Source organism: Coturnix japonica, chromosome 14, assembly GCF_054131305.1.
Source record: "Coturnix japonica strain WE chromosome 14, WE-NBRP24, whole genome shotgun sequence".
In the NCBI taxonomy this organism is placed as follows: Eukaryota; Metazoa; Chordata; class Aves; order Galliformes; family Phasianidae; genus Coturnix; species Coturnix japonica.
The window spans coordinates 16,292,379-16,305,532 of NC_140676.1; the positions used below are offsets into that span (position 1 = coordinate 16,292,379).

The following is a 13,154-nucleotide window of genomic DNA, read 5'->3' on the forward strand; positions in this document are numbered from 1 at the left end:
TTTCCTTTTCTTCCCTCAGCTCTGTACGAAGCTTGAGCAACAACAACAAAATAATAGCAATAAGATTTATGAATAAATATGCATAGAATATCTGAACATCAGACGGCTGCATGACTCAGCGTGGCATAACAAGTTACCAGCTATCAGCTGAGCTAAATAACTGCATTCATGCTCTTTGCCCACTGTAATTGGAAACTGAGATCCTACACGCTACCACACATCACCTCTTCAGTCAGGTGTGTGGGGGGGGATGGACAGATTTGCTGTGGCTCAGCAGACTCATTAGAAAATGGCACCTTAACTGCTTTCAATCATTTGTCAGCATCCTGAGCACACACTTCCATTTTGCTCTATTAAACTATATCTCATTGCTGCCCAGAAAGATCTTGATATGTACATGATCACCATAATTATCCTCATTAATTGTGTGCACTGTCATAACAACTGGAAGCTCCAATCTCCTTATGACAGCCGCTGGACCACCTCTGCTATGGTCTCTGTTCTAAGGCATTTACTCATCAAAGCTGCAGTCCAACAGAGACTCATCTGTGCTGACTGCTGCACGTTAATCACAGTTCTGCTAACTACACTGAGGCTGTTCAGAGCCTGTAAGTGCATGTTTTAACCTTTACAAGGTTGGAGCTGTTATCCACGATAATTGTTATCCCACAGATACCCAACAATGACAGCTTTTGGACACTTCTCTTATTGCCCTTGTTCAATACATGCAAATATACAGGCACATGAACAAGCATCCTGTATCTACTGAAACAAAAAGCTGAGACCTGATTAGAGAGATGCATTTCCTGCCTCTTGCTTTTTGTTTACAAACAACGCGGTGTGAGACGTGGAAAAGGCAGCTGCTTTACTTAAGGCTGATTAAATTGGTGACTCCACAAACACCGATATTTGTACTCCAGGCGTTTTGTAATTGACAAATGGGAACGGAAAGTTAAGCTGTCCAGAAACAGCACCTACAGCCTGCAGAATGAATCAGACACCTGCTTGAATTCATAAGACAGTGCGTAAAAGAAAGACCAGCAGCAATGTGATGTGCTTTTAAGTGCCTGATTACTCTCCATCCTCCCGCTGAAATACAGATGCACGACTCCAGGTAAGTATTGGGTTTCAGACTGCAGATTCTCACTGTATTAATACCTTACAGAATTTGCCCAAATGTGCTGCAAGCAGTGCAGACAAACAACATTCTCCTATTGAGCGGTCCCAAGTCAGCTGATAGAATGAAATTTCACTTACTGGCTTTCAGCAGAACAAATGGAATCAGAAAATAATAAGGGCTAAGAAACTTTGTGCTGCTTTGTTATTTTCTGTGTTGCACTTTACACTCTGAACTTTATATTCCAAATGTGCAATGGAGCAGCGAATGCTGGCCCTTAATACCACTGATGTATAATAACATGAGCCTTTGTGTTTTGTATTGGAACAACCCCACCATCACCTGCAAATACAAAGTGAATGACTGAGATTTAAAGTTAACAAAGTAAGCGAAGCAAAGGAGGTTAGTCAAGCAAAGCCTACGTTTACCTTTGAAAACATTTAGGGGACAGGTTGTGAAACCCGATGGACTCATTAACGAGTATTTGAGGCTATTTGTGATGAATTGCAAAAGAAGCTGATACAGGGCTTTTCTGCTGGGGGTGGTCACTGCTATCTCAAAACTGTGAGTTAAAATCCAACCCGGTTTTCTTTGAGGGATTCTTAAAGATCTGTCTGTCCCAGTCACCTATTGTTAAAAACATGTATGCAGAAATCCTGCTGCTTTTACTAAGCTCTGAAGAAAGAGGTTGGCTTGAGTTTGACAAGCCTTATTTCTAATGCTGATAATGGGCTGGTTGTTCAAAAGGCGAAGCAATGTTAGTAAAAAGCCCTTCCTTATGATGCAAGAAAGCAGTGAGATGAAAGAAGAGAGATACGAGTATGAAGGAATGGGAATGTTCCACCTCCCTTTTTGCTGGTATCACAGAACCTCAGGTAGGCTTCAGCTGGAAGGGACCTCAATGATCTCTGAGTTCTGCCCCCCCGCCCTGCATGTGTCTTCCAGGAGAATCTGTTCCATCATCTTCCGAAGTACAGATGTGAGGCTCACCAGCCTGTAGCTCCCCATCTCCCCATCCTTCCCTTTCTTATAAATGGGAGTGATGTTTCCCCTTGTTCAGTCACGGGGGATTTCACCTGACAGCCACAGCTTGGAAAGCAGCTCAGTAACCACATCAGCCAGCTCCCTTAGGACCCTGGGATGGCTGTGGTCTGGCCCCATAGACTTGTATACATTCAGTTTCCTGAGGCAATCTCTGACTTGGTATGTACTGTTCTTCTCTTCAGTATATCCACAGGAACCAAGCTTTGGTCATGCTTATTTGGACAGGACAAAGTACTCTGTATCCTGCCAGTTCTTCAATATTCTTCTTGGTTTTTTTTTTTGTTTTTTTTTTTTTTTTTAAATTTTATTTTTTTGGTTTTTTTTTATCCTTGCTTCACAAAGAAGCAAGATTTTAATGTTAAAACCTGTTCTGCATTAACTTTTATTTTTCCATTCTGGATCCAGTAGCCCACTGCACCATAGGCTGACTTCCATTTCACCAGCAGGGAATCTCATTTCCACTCTGTCCTATGCATTTTTACAGGGCATCAGTGAATTTAAAGTAAGATGAATATTGTGGGAAATGAATTTACAAGTGCTGCAAATGAGAAACACAGAAGATCACAAAGGCTGCACCATCTGTGCTGCTCCGCTGTATTACACACAGGGACAACTGCAAATGAAATTCTGTATAGAATGAAAGCTTGCTAATCCCAAATTGATAGCTTGTTCTTGGCACACAGTTTTCTTTCTGAGGAGGCCAGTTTGATCTCTGATTGACCTCATTTTCTTGATCTGGCCTTGAAACAGAGCTTTGACTTTTTAACGATGTGCCAGAATTCAGAACTCTGCACTATTAGAACTGATCTCGGAAGGGGCTGAAGTTTAATGTGGGTGGCTTTATTTTGATCTGCTGCATGATGTTCTGGGGTGACATATGAGAAAAGCTCTGCAGGCTCCACTACGAAACCACCTTGATAGGAAAAAAAAAACCAACAAATCTCAGCACACCAAGAGACAAACTAAATATAACTGGAATATAATTGCCAGCTGCAACTAGGAAACTGTCAGCCAATACTATTTATTTCTGCATTGCTCCACTTTACACACAGAACGGGAATCTTGACAGGAATGTTTCAGTGAACCAAGAAATTCTGCCACCCTGAAGCAATCAAAACAATACATTTCTAATTGCTTGTTTAGAGCTGTTTGTACCTTTGTACATCCTGTTATCCTACCTGACCTGCACTGCAGCACATGCCTATGGCCAGACCACGTGTGGTGAAGGCCACAACCCCAGCTCTTTGAGCTCCTTCCATCTGCACGGACTCCGAACCATGATTACTATCATTTCCTTGAGAGTTTGATACAGAAAGTAGCTGTTGTTTCCTTCCATTCCACCAGCACAGTAATTAACATTGTCTAACCATGATTCATTCTGCGTAATTGCATTATTACTGTCTTTTTAAGATCCCTGGGACATTGCTGCCTCATTAAGTCTGCTTAGGGATAGTAAGAACTGGACTTGTCCGGTGCACTCTGCAGAGGAAACTGGTTCTCAATCCTGCCTTTATTTCTGCTTTGGGGCAAGAGGGTTAAAATGACAGAAACATGCATTTATTTGAGGCAGACGATGACATTATTCGGTTCATACAAAAAATACTCATAGTAGTAAATCTGGTCCATTGTCTGAAACTAAATTTGAACAATCCCTATGACATAAGAGCAACCTGTTAGAAGATCCCGTAAAAAAATCCTTTGTAAATCAAAGCTGAACTCAGCGACAAACATTAAAGCAATGTTGAAATGTACTGAAACTCATCTTAAGGGGAGAGATCCACTAACTGTAGTTTAAATTTGGCGATGCAATCCAGTGTATTAACACAGAGAATGCAATAATAAAAACAACTACCAAAGAAGCGTAGAACTCAAGAGAGCCCAATCTGAGAGAGAAAATGGAAATACAGCAGTAATCCTGTATGTTGGCCTTGCTTGGCTTATAAAGAAATCAGAGGGCATCTGTAGTGAGAATATCTTCCATCAGCTGCAAGGGAGGGCATTTCTGAGAATAACTTCTTGTCTTCGCATGACAGCACAGCAGCTCATTGTGACCTCCAGCTCAATGATACCACGATGGATACGTCACTCAGCTTGAGGCTGCCACATCTATTATGCTATAATACACTTTTGTAGCCTGAGAACTATTTTTCATAACAACTTGTGAAAAAATATAGGGTGTATTTGAGCGTATGACACTGCTGTGCTCTGGACTTACTGGCTTTGTATCTATTCTCTGCCTAAATGTCTTAAGTAAAACAACAGCACAGGTCCTGCCTGACAGGCAGCACTTTCAAGGCACAAACACATTGTGTGAAGAGGAATCATAGTGGTGACAACCCATATCTGCCCAAGTAGAGAATTACAACTCTGGGTCAGAAGCAAGACTTTCTGCATCACTGTGTTAAAAGCAAGCTGAAGAGAACCTGAGTAACACCAAACTCGATTCTGCAAGCAGAACAGATTGGCAGATAAATTCACCACCTTATTCATGATCTTTCCCCAGCTGCTTTGTACCACAAAGCATCCATATCTTACACATCTTTCCCAGAAGAGGGCCTTGGATACTAAAGGAATGCAAATGACCATGCCCACAAATCTGCCTTAAAAATGCCCTTTCTGACGAAGGTGTCAATTGCAACAACCTTACCTTTCTGTTATTCACTTGTTTTTGTATCTTTCCTGTAAGCAGTCACTCAGGAGTGAAAGCAATGTTTTGTTCCTTTAAAACAGCACCTTTCCGAGAATGTCAACATGCTCTGTAAGGAATAGTGACTTATGTCTCACACCTGTGCTGGGTAATAACTGCTTTATCTCAGTTTCAGTGAGGAGGAGGCAGGAGTTCAGCCATGTGCTCAAGGACATACAGGAAGTCTGACAGAGCTGTGACTCTCAGCCGTCTTTCTCACTGTCCTCCCACCTGATAAGCACTGAGAACTGGAGAGAGGCAGAGCTCAGAAAAAAATAACCTATATAAAACCTATGAAGTATCAACACCTACTGAGACAGCTGCCAACCGTTCATTAACATACAGCTTCTAATAAATCTGGAGTTGCAATAAAAAGAGATGAAACTTCCAACAGCAGGTACCAATGCCAAACATGGCTCCCGACAGAAGGAAAAGCCTTTGTCTCGGGGTTCTTAAGTTTTAATACAACAGTACAAGTAATGCTGTAGGACCAAGCACACCTGGGGGCACTGCAACTATGGTTATTCTTACATTTTGTCACTGATACTTAGGGTCACCGCTTCCCAAACCCCTCTTACCTTGACTGCATAATTGTTGAGAGGATCTTTTGCATAAGAAGCTGGATAGTAAACTGCATCACCTGCCTCGCAACATGGCTTGTCACTGGTGAGCCTGAAATCTGACCAGCTGTCTACTCCAAATCGCAGCTGGTCTTTTTGTCCGGCCATGAACAAGTCTTCACATTTAAGTGCCAGCTTCTTCAGTGAATCAGTGTGAAGGCTCCGGATTTTACCCACCACTTCTTCTCGATTTTCTATTCCTCGATAAAGTGCTTGCCTCTGTGGCTTCTGGACACCTCTGCTCTGCTTAGACTGCGAGATACGCCTCCCTGTCAGAGACTCCATGCTATTGGAACAGCGGTCCTTAATACTGATAGTGGTTAGGCTGGAAACACTGTTAGTTGCTGAGGTGGTTGTCCTTAACTTTTCCCTAGGCCTGTCCAAGGAATCTCCCGACTCGTTGTCCAGTATCTTGAGCTCCAAGCTGACCGAGGAGCAGGCGCTGCTCGCTTCCCAGTTGGTGTCAATGTCGTAGGTGGGATTGGCCACAATGCACAGATTGTTCTCAAGAACTTGCTTCTGGAGGTCTCTGGGACTCGGCTCTGTGTTAGCTCTCAAAATGGTCTTTTTTGGCAGTGGAGGGGGTGTTGGCTGTAAGTTGTTTGCTGTCTCCTGGTCTACTATCCCTCCAAAGGCAATGGCATCATCCAAAGCTCCCTTTGGCTGCCTCGGCTGCTTTGGAGGTATCATGGCTGCTCTGGACTGTCCTGTGAGGTAAGGAAATAACAGTAACTCAAGATTAAAGTGTTTTGCATCTGCTGCTCACATTTGCACTTCGCAAACAAGTTTAAGAAGGGAAAAGAAAGAAGCTGATGAGAACCCCCTCCCCCCATTTGGAGAAAAACAGAATATATATATATACCTGAAATGATGAACTAATGAGAAAGCAAAATGACTAAGTCAGCATTGTGCATCTATTATCACGTACAGCTGGTCTTTTTTTTTGACCTTGGCATGTGTATTATAATCAGTTCCAGTGCTGACAGTGCTTGTATTTTATATCACATAGCACTAATTACTAAATGTGCAAACAAAACCCACAGATCAGTTTTGGCACTCTGGCCAATTTCAGTTTCAGTCATTATGCTCAGCCTCCCTTTAGTTCCGTCTGCAGCCCAATATCTGTAATGGGATCCTTTACTTCCAATGGACTGAAATGATGGGTGGATGCTGTTAAGTGGCTCTGTGTACTATTTCTGTGCAGGTACCTTCCTCTAAGAAGCGAGGTGATCTTTTTTATACATCCTCATAACAGCTTCCAAGGAACTCGATGGCTTTGATTTGAAATGTGCTAAAGGGGCTGAAAGCATTGTTTCACAAGGTAGAGCAGAACAATTCCCAGACAAACACTGTGATTTAACAGCTTCAAGCAGACGCGTCAGAAAGGTAAGATTGCTCCAGCAGATGCATCAGTCGAAAACAAGGCAGTTGCACCTGCTTTCACACAGGTTGACAAGCACGTTGCTACTGCTTTCAGTGAGAGTAGCATCATAGTTTGGCATTACAAAAACACACATCATCTTCTACCCACCAATTTAGAACAGCCACCCGTCCCCACCCATAACGTTCTGAAATACAGTTCCCTTCCTGACTGGCCACAGGCACCTTCACTGGCAGTAATGAGTTCACAGACACCCTGACAGATTCATCCAGAGATCCCACACAGCAGGTTTCATGTACAAATACACCACTTAGCTCTGAAGGTGTGTGCTTCTAGAGAAGATAAACTGCTGCTGATGTGTTTTGGAGTGGATAATTATGTGGTATAACTGCCAGAGTTCTTGGAAATAGAGAATAACTGACAGCAATATCAGAGAAGTAAAAACAAAACCAACAACCCAATGGAGAGAGCACTAAATGACCGACTTGCTGCTGTTTGGGACAATTAATGCATTTTCTCCTGCTGCTGTGAGGATCATCGACCATCACAGTAAGGTGAGAGCTGATATCTACAGCTGTAGCACAGCAGCCATGAAACACAATTATGCACTGCAGTGTTTCAGCTGAGCATCTTTACCAAGAAGGGAACAACCCATAGAAGGATGCCACAGCTGTGTGACCATCCTGGCAAGATATTGTATGTGCTGGATCCTTAAAGAGAGAACTATATCCAAAAAGAGAACAGCCTCGAGCCTTCAATTTCTAACAATCATTCTCTTCTCAGTCATTCCAAGGAGACATCAGACATGCCAGTCATATCTCTATCTTTTGTTTAAGCTCAAGAAACCCCCAGAAAAGCCGAATGGATTTTAAGATAAGCCTGGATATTCCAGTGTTTACCAACTGCATTTTGAGCAGGAAATTCTGTTAACTTGGTATTTGCTTTGGCTGTGGATCTTTTCAGACTGACTGTCAGGGAAAATTGCATAGGGCTGCTCCCGTGGGTCACTGCTTTTTAGCTCACACATAATAAAAACATTCAAAGGCTGGAAAGTCTGGAGAATCCCGCAGTATCTCTCTCGAACCATTGTGAAGGTCACTTAAAAATAAATTAACACTCGGGACCCTCTGCTGCTCCGTTATGACCTTTGTACCGCAGTGTGTGCTGCACTCAGCCTGCTCCCCCTCGCCATCCTCAGCACCCAACGCTGCTGCCAGCTGAGCAGGAAAGAAGCTGCATTAGAAAGGTACTTTTCACAATTGGAAGTAGAGCTGGTATCTGCATGCCAGAATCACGCATCCCAACGCACAACACTGAGAAGTTCACTTCTGCTTCGGATCCATTTCTCTTGCCGACCCAAACGTGTCATCTTACACAGCAGTTCTTTGCTCTCACAAAATCCATGACCTCTGTTCTCCCCCTCCCAGAGACATTCTGTATCACAGATCACTCCTCTGTTTTACAGCTCTGCCCCACGATGCTAACACAGACTGGTCAGTGGCTTTGGACAAAGGCTACTATTTCAGGAGGCTAAGCTTAGTGACTGCTAAGCTTGCACTGCTGAGAAAACAAATTAGAGTGGCAGCAGCCGAAACCCTCTCCAAGCAAGGTAAGATTTATAAGTGTTTCTCCCTGACTCTGTATTTCCTGCCTGCTTTAATGGCCCTGTCCTCCAAAAGCCATTCATACAGAGGAGTGCTGCTACTGCAACCATTGACTTTCACTGCTTGTAGCTGTTGTACAGCTTTTGGAGCTGACATAAAAACCCAACTAGAGGAGCTTTCATAACCACAAATCAGCCCTTCAGATGGCTGGTAGGGTAGCAGGATTCAGAGGACTGCAGGAACAAGTCATTATGTAGCTTCTTTTTCAAGTATTCCCAACTCGGGAAAATGAGTTTGTAAAGCACACCACATTTCAGTGTAGCTTCTCACCACCAGAACCACTTTTCCATACCAAACGCTATCCATGCTGGTTAAGTGCCCGACAAACACCATCTGGCCTGCTTTTATGCTGACTTCTTAACACCGGGCATTATTTCATGCCCAGATGACCAGGCCTTCCAGCTCAGCCTTTCCCAAGCACAGCATGGATACAGTATGCACATTCTTTACATCACTGCCTGGGAAGCAAAAGTTTGCCTTCGGTTTTGTTCCTGCTTGAAGGCACAAGAACATTTTTTTTGCACAGAAGCACTGGCAAAGTATTTGCTTTCTTTTCTTGCCTACCACTTTGTTCCTCCCTTGAGCAGTTCACTCAGCTTCCTCACCTACTGCACAGACTCCCCAGTGTTACAACACTGCAAGATGAAACGAGGAACAGGCACAATATCAAGCTACCACTTAAAGATCTTTCAAGTGGCTTCTAGACTGTTCAGAGACTGGAAAAAAATTAACTCTTTATAGACAGCAGCTTTATGGAGAGCTTTAAGTAATTGTACAGTACAGTAGAATCTTACTACACGGTTTCAATATTAATGCTTTAAGACTCCAGACTCCAAGCAGAGGTATGAAATTCCAAATCAGCCCTAAAACAGATCTCACCTTATTTCTCTGGGTAACCAGAGAATTACAGAATTGTCACATTTTGCATGGCTAAGAAAAGCAAACATGAATAATCACATGCATGTAACACGGGTAACCAACCTCCAACACAACAGCTACCAAAATCCCAGCAGAACTGAACTGAAACCCATGGATTCTGTACTCCAAGAGACCAGAGAGGGAGAGGAATTTTTGAGTGGCTCCTTATGTGGCTGCAGGGAATCTGAGATTGGGCTGGGCAGACTGCATGGCTGTACCATAACATCAATAGTCTGAGACTGCACGGAACAATTCTGCACTGAGAAGGGCTTGGCTACAGTCATGGCAACTGAGGGTTATAAATGAGATACACATCACCTCCCTACTCTGATTGATTTCCTCCTATTGATACACCCAGGAACACCCTGAGCTCTTTTATGCCTCCATTGTGGTGGGATCTCCTATTTCCTAAAGAGCTCCAAGTCAGTTATGTTGTATCCAGTTCCCAAAAGAGAATCCCCCATTTGAGGACAGCCTGATATTTGCTTTTCCACAAAAAAAAAAAAAAAAATGGAGTATGTATTAGAATAGTATTTAAGAAGGCAATCTTGTGCTGCAAATTGCTCTGTTCATTGCTATAGCAAATTGCTGCATGTTTGCCAAACTAGGACACAAGCTGTAGTACGTAACCATAAAAAGGTAACTGTAGATACAATTGCAGCTGAAACAAAAGCAAGCGTAATTTAACCCAATTATCTTACATATTTCCTGATTATCCTATCTTTCATTGACATGCGTTGGTATTTGTTAACCCCACAAAATATATGATTTTGCTGCTGGGGTGGTGGAAGAGTGCAAACAAGTAGGAGTTGCTGTGTGTCCTTACCTACTCATTCTGTGATAGCTATCTGAATTCTGAAGTGAGGCTGCTCGAATAAACCAGAGAAAAGTTTGAACTGCAGCCAGAGAACACAGTGCCATTTAGGGTAGCATTGCTTTTAACAACTAGCAGCAAGCTTGCCAAGCCAGCCTAAGTCAAGCCTACGAGTTACCTTAACTCTTTCATATCCGAAATTTACTCTGGCGACCCTGAATCTGAATGTGACCTGAGGATGAGGATAAGATTTGGAATGAAATGCTCATCTCCTTCCTTCTCAGAGCCCTCCTGAACCTGGTGGGCTTTATGTGTGTCCACAGATAAATGTTCCACAATTTCTCTGTTCCAGAGTCTCATGATGTTTTATGATTACATAGGTCCAGGCCCAGCATCTTGCAGAAGTGAACTCAATTGAGTAAAGATTTAAATAAAAGAATCACAGTGATATTGCTTTGGATACAAGCAACCTCTTCACTGTAGGAGTACTATGGCTACGAAACATTGATCTCATCATGAGAAGTGATATTTCATGCAATAAAGTAGGCTTCATCCTTTCATATGTTAGTCTGGTTAGGAATATGGGCTAACCAGTCATCAGCAGTTTCATGTAGCAAGATCTACCGTCTGTAATGTACTTATGTCCTAAATATGGAAAACATACAGATGCAGACCTATATGAATATCTCAGTGAATGGAAAATAATTCATTAGGTCTTTGGATAATTCCACCATAAAAATCTAAATTTTAGTTGTTCTTGCATTACAGCTTCTTGGTAGATGTTGGTACCATTCGTAGGCAGGGTATTTTTCTCCTTATGCTTTATATACAGTAGATTTAAATTTAACTACGGTCTATCATATGAACATGCAGTCTCAGCCCCAAATTCACATTTCAGCAAAAATATGCAACATAATTGCTAAATATTTAGGGAATGTATGCACCTGGTGCTTTGAAACTTTGGTCCCCAGCCCCTCAAATCCTCATGGACATGCTGAAGTCTTGTATGTGAGATCCAGTTCCAACCCCCTGCTGTGTGCAGGGTCGCCAACCACCAGCCCAGGCTGCCCAGAGCCACATCCAGCCTGGCCTTGAATGCCTGCAGTGATGGGGCATCCACAGCCTCCTTGGGCAGCCTGTTCCAGTGCATCACCACCCTCTGGGTGAAAAACATCCTCCAAACATCCAACCTAAACCTCTCTGTCTCAGTTTAAAACCATCCCCCCTTGTTCTATCTCTATCCACCCTCACAAACAGCCGTTCCCTCTCCTGTTTATATGCTCTCTTGAAGTACTGGAAGGCCACAATGAGGTCTCCCTTCTCTTCTCCAAGCTAAACAACGTGTCTTTGAAAAGCATCTCTCCCACATTCTGAGAGGCTCTCCGAGACTTAGCAGAATCATAGGAAAGAAAACCTTTATGTTTGTTCAGTCTTTACTTTCCCAGTTGTATCCCTCAGAACAAGGCAAGATAATTTAACCTTCTATAAATAGAAATTACAAGTGTATCCTTAGGAACCAGTGTAATGAAAACATATTGAGTAGCTTGAAAGACAAGATTCTTCACACACACACACACTCAGATCTAACTCGTATTTTCCTCCATAGGTGCACATTTACCTAAATTGCTGTACGTAGCACTGCAAGGATTGAAGTCAGAAGGATGTGGAGCTTCTTCCTTGTCTTCCTCCCCCTGTGGGGTACGGACAGCTGACACTGGTATGACCGAGGCACTGCCACCATTGTCCTGCTTCACAAACACGGCTCTTGGGACACGGGGGGACAAGTCCTCCAACGTGGTATCATCGGGCACTTGACTGAAAGAAACAGAACAAAATCATTTGGAGACCAGGGCTGGTCCCTGATGGCAGAACACCAGAACGTGCATTACATATAAAGGGAAGGAAATTAAAAAATAAGCTCCTTTTGCCCATCTCTTCTTTTAAGAATATCATTCTGAAACACTTCTTTTGTTCTTAGTAAGGGGAGCCAACTTTTGATTCAAATAGTAAAAATAGATCCTACCTTTCCTACAAGAGCGATAGTGAAGTGTTTTACAGCTGACTACAATCAGCACGTGTATGCAGGAATGACTCTGCACAAAAGGTGTGGGGCTCATACAAGATGAGCTGAGGTCAAGGTGCCTTTTACCAATTAGAATAATTTTGCCTACATCAAAGATAGCAGGGTAGAGTGAGGAGACTGTAAGTCTTAATAAACGCATGCAGCTTTAATCATGCATTTCCATGTACTGATAGGATTTTGGGAACAGACACGTTGGGAAACCTAGCTGTCCATTTCCCATCTAACATTCTCCAGGTTTAACATCCATCTTCTCATGTATTAGGTCAGTCACAAAGGCCAGGGAAACACGCTGTGCCTGCTCTTAGCTATGAACCTCTAATTGAACCGTCATTACTTATAGCACAGAACTACAAATGTGATGAGTTCAATCAGCTTCCTCATTGTAAAATTATACATAATATATCAGTAAAGCACCGTATTCAGGTTCATTATAAAACCAAACAGTGCAGTTGAAAATGTAGCAGCAGGTATCAGTAACGTGCCAGATAAAACACGTCAGAGATGGACCAAAATCTCTCTGTATTTTTATGCTCTCTCACTCACAGAAACAAATACTGACAATAAACCTTCAGAGTGTCTGTCCTACCCACCAGTTCCTGTAATTTCAGCCCCATGAAATCGAACAGGAGGGATTTTAGATACTTGTGCCTTCCATAAGGGCAAGCATCTCCTTCAAAAGATGATCACCTCATCATGTAAAAAGGTGCTTCATTTCTATGCCCAAGACTTAAAACAACATGACTTCTGGTGAGCAGCAACAACAAAAATCTGCTTTTTGAAACAGGCAGAGCAGCTGCGTTTCCATGGTAGGAATCCTCGCAGTGGGA

General features: G+C 42.8%; 1 protein-coding gene across 14 annotated transcripts in view; it reads right to left on the reverse strand.

The window, feature by feature from the left end:
- Positions 1-13,154, reverse strand: part of PEAK1 (pseudopodium enriched atypical kinase 1) — an 81,735-nt gene that overhangs the window by 7,507 nt on the left and 61,074 nt on the right. For all 14 annotated transcript variants that reach the window (XM_085515837.1, XM_015872446.3, XM_085515838.1 and 11 more), the window contains 2 exons: positions 11,863-12,059; positions 5,426-6,174 (listed from right to left, as the gene is read on the reverse strand). In XM_085515837.1, coding sequence (XP_085371963.1) covers positions 5,426-6,174; positions 11,863-12,059 — 946 coding nt within the window. The remainder of the gene's footprint in view (positions 1-5,425; positions 6,175-11,862; positions 12,060-13,154) is intronic.